Here is a 9,015-nt window from a genome sequence, read left to right on the forward strand (position 1 = left end):
TAAATAAATATGAAATAAATATATCATACATAACCACCCAAAAACTTTTTTGGTTCTATACCATAATTTCTAAAACTTGTAAATTTCTTAATGATTATGATTAATGTTTAAAAGACTTTTTTATATCGAGAGAGAGAGAGAGAGAGAGAGAGAGAGAGAGAGAGAGAGAGAGAGAGAGAGAGAGAGAGAGAGAGAGAGAGAGAGAGAGAGAGAGAGAGAGAGAGAGAGAGAGAGAGAGAGAGAGAGAGAGAGAGAGAGAGAGAGATGAAAGCCCCCAAAACAAACAGCGCCTATCAATGAAAGAATTAAAGGAAAGAAGAAACAGCAGTAACAGCAGCAGAGAAAGAAAGGGTTGCTTTAATGGCTATGGCGGCGTGGCAGACCTGAAAATTTTGGCTTCTTTAATGTTCACGTACAACCACACAATTGAACGACAGCTTCTTCTTTCTCTTCTTCAAACCAGATTTTCGAATTGAAGTATATCGGATTTCAATCAAACCCAGGAGTGAAAAGTCACAAAGCATTTATATTAACACAATTATCTGTTTTTTCTGTATTTATCTTTAATAATTAAGCTATCTAGAAATAGGGTTAGGAGGGAGGACATAAATAAAGTTTAGGTTGGATTTTCTTTTGCTATGGATTATTGTGAGTCACAATTGGTGTGTTGTAGGAGTACTTGTCATCACATAAGCTTAAAGCTGCTGCAGAAGCTATGGCCGGCTTCTTCTCATTAGGATCTGCAACTTTCCATAGCCAACAAGACCCTATCTCTTCCACAAATCTCCCTTCAAATCCAACTCCTAATTCTAATCCTACTGAATCCAGCAGCTGGTTCTTATACGGTTCCACAAGAAGCACCCATGACCGCCCTTCCACCACCACCACTACCAAAGATTTCGAACTATGGCAGCAACCCACCCAAGCTGATGTTTCTCATAATTTGTTAGCTGGAGCTGCTTCTATGGGTGGCGGTGGTGGTGGTGATGGCAGGCTCATAAATTTCTCAGACGAATCCACCTGGGGATCTGCGGCTTTTGTTATGATGGGGCATGGTGTCATCGGCGGCGGAAGTAGTGGTGGTGGTGGTGTGAGCTGCCAGGATTGTGGAAACCAGGCCAAGAAAGATTGTCCTCATATGAGATGTAGAACTTGTTGCAAGAGCAGAGGGTTCCATTGCCAAACACACGTGAAAAGCACATGGGTTCCGGCCGCCAAACGCCGGGAAAGGCAACAATATAGCTCCGGCACACAACAAGATCAGAGCCGCCGTCGTGTTCATCAAAACACCAAAAGAACAAGATCAACCCAAGATCATGATAACCCTAATATGCTTAATCCGATTACTGGTGCTATTGCTTACAATTCCTCATCAGGTACATAAATTATATATATCTAAAGCTACTACCATTTTTATACAAAAATCTGGATCCTTTAGATTTGTTTTCTATAATTGTTCTTCTTTGGTGCAATAGATTCTCATAGTTCTTTTCAAGAAAACAAATTCTTTAACTCAGATCTTTTAATAAAATTTTATAATTTCATGAGTAGAGTCTCTGAATCACTAAAATTCTTGCGCTTTACTTTCTTAATTATTCATTGTTGTCTACACAATTAATTACAATATTATATTGTTTATCTAATAAGTGAACATCAATATTATATGAATGATTGAGTTCTTCGTTAATTGGACAACTTCTAGCTATATATCCTCGTGAAGGAAAGTTGATGGTGATGATTAAGAATTTTAATATATTTTAGACTTTTAGTAGCACCAATTTCCTTTTTTTTAATAAAAAAATACTTAAACGTGCATATATATAATCACTACACCCTAATTCAAAATGTTCTTGAAAAATGAAATATTTATTAATGATTATCTGTGTGTTATGAAACTAGGGTTAGAGGTAGGTAATTTCCCCTCAGAAGTGACAACACAAGCGAATTTCAGATGTGTAAGAGTGAGTTCGATTGATGAAACCGATGACCAATTTGCATATCAAGCTGCAGTGAACATAGGAGGACATTTGTTTAAAGGAATTCTTTATGATCAAGGCCCTGAAGCGCAGTACATGGGCGGAGACACCTCTTCCGGTGGCAGTGCCGGCGGAATCCCACAACTAAATCTCACAACCACCACCACCACCTCCCCTGGTAATTCAACGGCGGCTGCAAATTATATCGGGCACTCGCTATACCCATCTCTTGGTGGCAACGATTACATGAGCAGTACGCAATTCTTCCATCAAATTTCAAGAGATTAATTAATTAAACCATCAAATTATTACGTAATAATTTCGACACACGAAGTCATTCGCGACTTGTTAATTATTGTTGTTCTTATGTTACACTCCTACAATTACCTTGAAATTTTGAAGGGTGTGAGTTTGCTTTTTTTGCATTTTAGTTATGGTACACATTTCGATGCAAAGTTGAATTTAAGGTCCAATATTATACACTCATGTTCTAAATTTTTCTTTGATTTGCATAGGGTAATGGGTTGAGTAGGAGACAATACCTAGGAATTCTGTCCATATTGTTCTTTTTTCCCTCTTGGTGTTTTCTTTGTTTCTTGTCTAATAAAATAATAATTTATTTGTTTTTTAATTCTAAAAATCTCTTCTTTTTCTTCCTTCATTTACGCCTTAAAGCTGGATACCTCTCTCATTGTCACTTTGAGCCCTCCAGCCATGCAAGAAAAGTGTAACCCCAAAATTCTAAATTTCTCTCTCTATCTCTCTATCTCTCTCTCTACCGTTTTGTCCCATTACAGTTGTAGAACTTACTTAGTATATGTGTACTTTTACCAAACAGGTATTAACCAAGATTTTTCTTAAATACATTGTGAACTAGCCTTGTTACAAGGATTAAATATACATTTTGCAAACGGAATATCACCTTATAGGGTTTCAGAGTTTGACTTCAATTCTCTTGGTTTTAACAATGGTGGTTCGGGTCCTAAATACAAAAGTACACTGGAGAATATAGTAGGTTGTTAATCCATTCATAAGTTTTAGATGAATTATTAACTTTAATTACTTGATAACATAAAAGAGTCGTCATTAATTTATAAAAATAATTTATATCGTTATTACACACTTATTAAACTTCATACAGCTTGATATAGTTACTGCTGTTCCCATATCAAGAAACACCATTCAAATCACCAACTTAGCTTATGAATCACATGTATTTGCTTTTTATAGTATTGATCATGTAGGGATCTACTATTTTATACTGCTTTGGTTTTCTAGGTTTGGTAATTTATTTATTTATTTATTTATTTTAACCATCCATCCACAAAAGATTTGAAGAAGGAAATGAAACCTAAAGAAAATAATGAGCCTTCGATCTTTATACTCCATATATTGAACCCTATATCTTTAGGTCAATATCTCAAAAGGGATTAGTTGTGGCTAAATTTAGGTTATGAATTCTATAACCTACATTTACATCATGTAAAACTGATATTTTCAGAAACGAATTTATCTAGTCTACTGTTCATGTGTAGTTGTTACTTCAAATTTGAGATTTTTTTAATGTTTATGCGTTAATCCTTGTAATATCAACTCGCACAGTTACTTTAAGTTTTATATTACTGTTGGTCTTATTTATATTTACTTCTTCATAGGCTTTAGGTCAGGGAAAGCGACTATCACTGATCAACATGCGCTTTGTCTCCATCGCTAGCTAAATTAATTTGTCAACGAGGTTGACATGCCCATAACAATTGTGAAACATGAGGTTTCATGACAATTATATATATCTATGTTTATTTTCACCAAAATGAAAGCATTGCATATTAAGGAGCTAAATAAATTTTAGCATGATTGATTGACAAGATATGTTGTGGACCGGTCTTTCATCACAACAAAATCATCTACAGTTGTGCACTGTACTTTGGACATGAAATTTCATCTTTAACATATATCTCCTCCTGTGCCATATCCATTTTAATGTAAGCGTCATTGGCAGTTGGATAATTCAACCAAATTTTTGTCAGGTTAAGTGTATAATCATGCATTAATGTTTTATTTTTTCAAGTATTCTATTTAAAAAGATGATTTTAGACACGGATTATACAATCATACTTTAATTTATTATCAAAATATGCAACATTTTCCTTATAAATTTCCTTAACTGCTCCATGTCTTATTTTTTGTCATCTTCATATTACGTGTGGGTAAATCGATGTGGACCTAATCACCGCGGGATAAAAAAGAAATGGGTTACCCTGTGACAAGTCACTAGAAAAAAAGTTTCCAGTGACTAGTTATTGACTTCTAGTGGTGTTTATTAAAAAGAGTAAATGCCATCGCGATAGCATCCCAACCAATCGGTCTTTTTGAACAATGGGGGTCGTGACGACACTAATGAGCATCTGGAAAATGGATAATAATACTTCGTAGACGAACGCAAAGATTTTAAAATCGGGTTAAGTTAATAATGTATTCACTCTTCTTCACAAACTTCTCCCCCGAGGAAAAACTGCATGGTTTTTCGGAAAATATGGTGAAGTAGTGGAATATTACATACCCAAGAAGGAAAACAGGAATGAAAGAAATTTGGTTTCATTAGATTTACAAAGGTTGTATTGGTGTATAAAATCTTATCAAGAGTTAAAGGTGTGTGGCTAGGATGTTTCACTATATTTGTAAGCTTAGCTAGATTTAAGAGGGAAAAAAATCCTTGGTATAGCCGAACAGAAGCCGAACATACAAGGAATAAAAACAAGCAGGAGTATGGCAACGTATATCACCCATTTCAAAGAAGGAATGAATACTCATATACAGATGAATTAGGAGTTGGACATGTGAAAAAAGACGATTATACTACACACCTCTCCTCAGCTCATGGAAAACATGGATAAAGATATGATTAATGAGGCATCCTCTTAATTTCCAAATTATACAAAACATTAATGCCATAAATTTTTGAATTAAGTGGCCTAACACAAAAATCAACTTTTGGGTGCATTTCACATTTTTAATGAGTTCAACTCTACATCTAGAAGCCTCCAATTTAGATTGAACTAAAGGAATGCTAGAAACACAATTTGAATCGATCCTTCGAAAATATACACTACAAAAAAAATTCATTAGAGGCGACAAAAAACGCTGCTAAACCATCGAAAATCACGGCTAAAGGTAATAACAACGACAAATCGACGCTAATGAGTCGCCGATATTGCCCAAATCATCACCGCTAAAGTTATTTGTTGCCGGTAATAATGTTGTTGCCGCTAAAGGATGATGTCGCTGGTAATAACGTTGGTCGCCTCTAGTACCCTTTTTTATTTTTATTTTGAAACAACCCAATTAAATGTAGAAAAACCGATAGATAACAATATGTCATCTTAGGTGCCGAAAGTGTTATAATTCCATACATGCCAAAATATGTACCATATTCGTTCCATAAGTGTTTAAATTCATATAAAGTCTAACAAAAATTAAACTGGTTGAAAATGTCATCATCTTCACTCCCATCGTTTCCTCCTTGATCATCATTTGGTGGTTTCCTTGAATGAATAAATTCATAAAATTCTACACTACACATCGGGTCGTTGAACATTTCCTGATGATTCTTCAACCACATAATAAATAACAACATATATAAACTTATAAGTTAAACTATCAACATAAACAAAAACTACCAAACTAACAAACCAACAATTACACATACCAAATACATTCTACTTGAAGTATTATACTTTAGATGACATTATGAATTATAACATCTTACTTTTTTGTTTATTTTATTCAATCATTCTACATGTACTTTTGAGAGATTTCCTAATTAAATCATAACAAATACACACATACATATATACCTAATATACATATACACATACCAAATATACATATACACATACCAAATACACATAAACATGCCAAATTACCATAAACAAAACTACCAAACTATCAAATTACCAAATTACAAAGTACCAAAAAAATCAATTATCAAAGTTTTTAACAAATAATCATCACAAACCGAAATTACCAAATCAACAGGCAAATATATATATATATATATATATATATATATATATATATATATATATATATATATATATATATATATATATATATATATATATATATATGCTTAAGTTATTTTGTTTTTACTAACTATTGTGTGCCAGAATGCACAGATCTGGACCAACGGATGAAATTAATCAATGACATAATTTGAGAGTGTATGATATTACAATGAGATAACATCTACCATATAATCACATAAATTTTAGCAAAAGGGTATTTTGGACAACTAACTACATTTATAAAAGGAAATTTTCGGATTTTTAGAGATAATTAATTCTCCTAATTTTTAAAATCTGAGTTTTTTTTAATTAATTCAATTTTAATTCTAACATAATTTGTAAACATAAACGATTTTATTATGTTAGAATATTTTTTTGTTAGAATGATGTTCTTTCAGCATTTTATTCTATTAGAATATTATTGAAGAATAACAAAATTCTTAAATCCGAGGTTGAAAAATAACAACATTCTAATATATTCTTATACATCCAAACTTAAATACAAATTCATACATATTCTTATAGACTAAAAGCCTTATACATTTTAATATAATTATACATATTCTAAAAGAATATCAACAAAAATGAATAAAATTCTTAAAAAATAACAACATTCTTAAATTGTGAGTATGATGAAACTTTATTCTTCTTCAAGTTATTCCTATTAGGTCTTCGACGGATTCTTCCAGCCATTCGTATCATAAATACAACAAAAACTAATAATAGTTAAAAACATGTTACTTGCAATTAACTATCACTTTATATATTTTGGTAGAATACATAGAATATGACGTAATACATAGAATAAATTCTGGCAGAATACATAGATTTTATTCTGGCAGAATACATTCTGACAGAATACATAGAATACATTCAAAAGTATCGTATTTACTGCTAATATAATGTTGTTGAAATCAATTCCAAATCTTCATCTAGTATGATCAATATTGAATTCCTTTTCCATGCCATTCTGAAAGAATAAGATGCATTACTCGTTAGTATTACCAGTTAAAAAAATATATATGTTGTTAAAAAACATTCTTAAAATTATTCTGACAAAATGCATTTATACATTTTATGCTTTAGAATGTTTCTACATAAAATACATTATGTTAGAATATACTCTTTTTCGTCATGTTTTCTTTCTTTTCCATATCAGAATGCAAAAATCTGTTCATTCCATGAGAATATAAATATTACATAAAACATGTGTTGCTAGTAATTCTGACAGAATGCATACCATATTGTTAGATTTTTTAGATTCTCTTTCATGCATTTCAACAAACACTTGTTAGGCATTATCATAATCGGATTATCAATTGTCAAATACTGACACTGAATTACAGAATTACATAATTAGAGATGTGAATCAAATAAATTGGGGTATAAGATATATGAATCGTGAGAAGGGTGTATACAAAGCAGATATCGATTTTGATTTAATAAAATTGTAAGAACTAATCAGGAAAAGAAAAGAAAATTACCGTTCCATTGGAATTGGAATCCCCAGTTGATTGAACAATGTACGATCGCCTTGATTACTTGAAGAGCGAAAGTCGCAAAATATGGGTTATCAGGTTACCCGTATTATGTTATGTATCCCTTCTCCTGTACTTGTACGCTCTTCTCTTCTACGATTCATGCTCAAAATATGGGCCTATATATTATATATGTAAACTAGACCGGACTTGAATGAGAGTATTTGACGAAGAAGAAGAGAATGGGAACAAGACGATGGTGTATTAGATGAAGAAGACGATAATGAATGTTTGTGGGGTGAAAAACTAACGCGTGTTGATGGTGATGAGGATTTAGTGTTTTTGTAGGGTTGAGAATTCCCCTAATTTAAAGGATAATAAATGTTTTAAATATTTACCATAATTAAAGACAAAATTACAAAAATGGTCCCTGTGGTTTGCCAAAAGTCACAAAGTCTGTCTCTGCTAATTTTTTTTTGATGCAAATGGTCCTTGTGGTTTGCAAGACTTGCAAAGTTGGCCCTTTTTACTAACACCGGTAGTAAAACGCCGTTAGAGACTGAATCTGTAAGGGTATTTTCGTCTTTTCAAGTATAAATGGACTGAATTCGTGACATTTGATAAACCACACGGACCATTTTGAAATTTCATTGAAAAAGACAATTAAATTGCTAGGGGGAGGGATCGAAGTCGTGGCATCCCCCCTTCTATTTTGCCCAGCAACTTAACCACTTGAGCTAAATGCTTACTTGGTTTGTACCTTCTAAAACACATTTATATAATAATAAATCGATAAAACATAAACAATAAATAAATTTAAAAAAAAATTGCATAATTTTTTTTAATAAAACAAAATGTATTTTAGCGTATTATAAAACAAAACACGTTTAGAAAAATTATTTATTTTTATGTATTTATTTTACATAAAATGTTTTTTTAATAAAACATAACCACTAAATAAATTACAAAAAACATTTTTTTACATAGTTTGTTTTAAATAAAATAAAACGTGTTTTCCGTATTATAAAAAAAATAAGTAAATTACAAAAAACATATTTTAAGTAAAACAATACGTATTTTTTTTTCTAAAACTCATATATACAATAATAAAATCGATAAAACATAAACAATAAATAAGACGTATTTTTATGTATTTATTTTACGTAAAATATGTTGTTTTATGTATTTCTAAAAATTGTTTTTTCGGTCATATGTATTTAAAAACAATTATAAAACCTATTCGATTATATGTCTTATTTAAAATACGTATTTCAACTTAACTGCTAGTTCTAAATCGTATGGTTCAAATGACGATGAAAAGAAATAAATATATATTTTTTTAAAATAACAATAATTAACACTACTTGTGATATATAAAAAAAATATTATTTGTTTAAATACATATAAAAAATTTGTTGTTAAGTTTTTTTTAACCGAAAAACGGTTTTTAGTAAACCGATTGGGCCAAAAAAAAAAACCAATTCGGCCGATTTTGCA

At 31.4% G+C, this 9,015-nt stretch overlaps 1 protein-coding gene across 1 annotated transcript; it reads left to right on the forward strand.

The window, feature by feature from the left end:
• The first annotated feature begins 228 nt into the window (after nt 1-228).
• Nucleotides 229-2,471, forward strand: LOC145108893 (protein SHORT INTERNODES-like). Its single transcript, XM_079045978.1, has 2 exons — nt 229-1,376; nt 1,900-2,471. The coding sequence occupies exons 1-2, from the start codon at nt 716-718 to the stop codon at nt 2,262-2,264; spliced, it is 1,026 nt and encodes a 341-aa protein (XP_078902104.1). The 5' UTR covers nt 229-715; the 3' UTR covers nt 2,265-2,471.
• The last annotated feature ends 6,544 nt before the right edge of the window (nt 2,472-9,015 follow it).

Source organism: Lactuca virosa, chromosome 4, assembly GCF_052849685.1.
Source record: "Lactuca virosa cultivar CGN04683 chromosome 4, Lactuca_virosa_CGN04683_v6, whole genome shotgun sequence".
NCBI classification, from domain to species: Eukaryota; Viridiplantae; Streptophyta; class Magnoliopsida; order Asterales; family Asteraceae; genus Lactuca; species Lactuca virosa.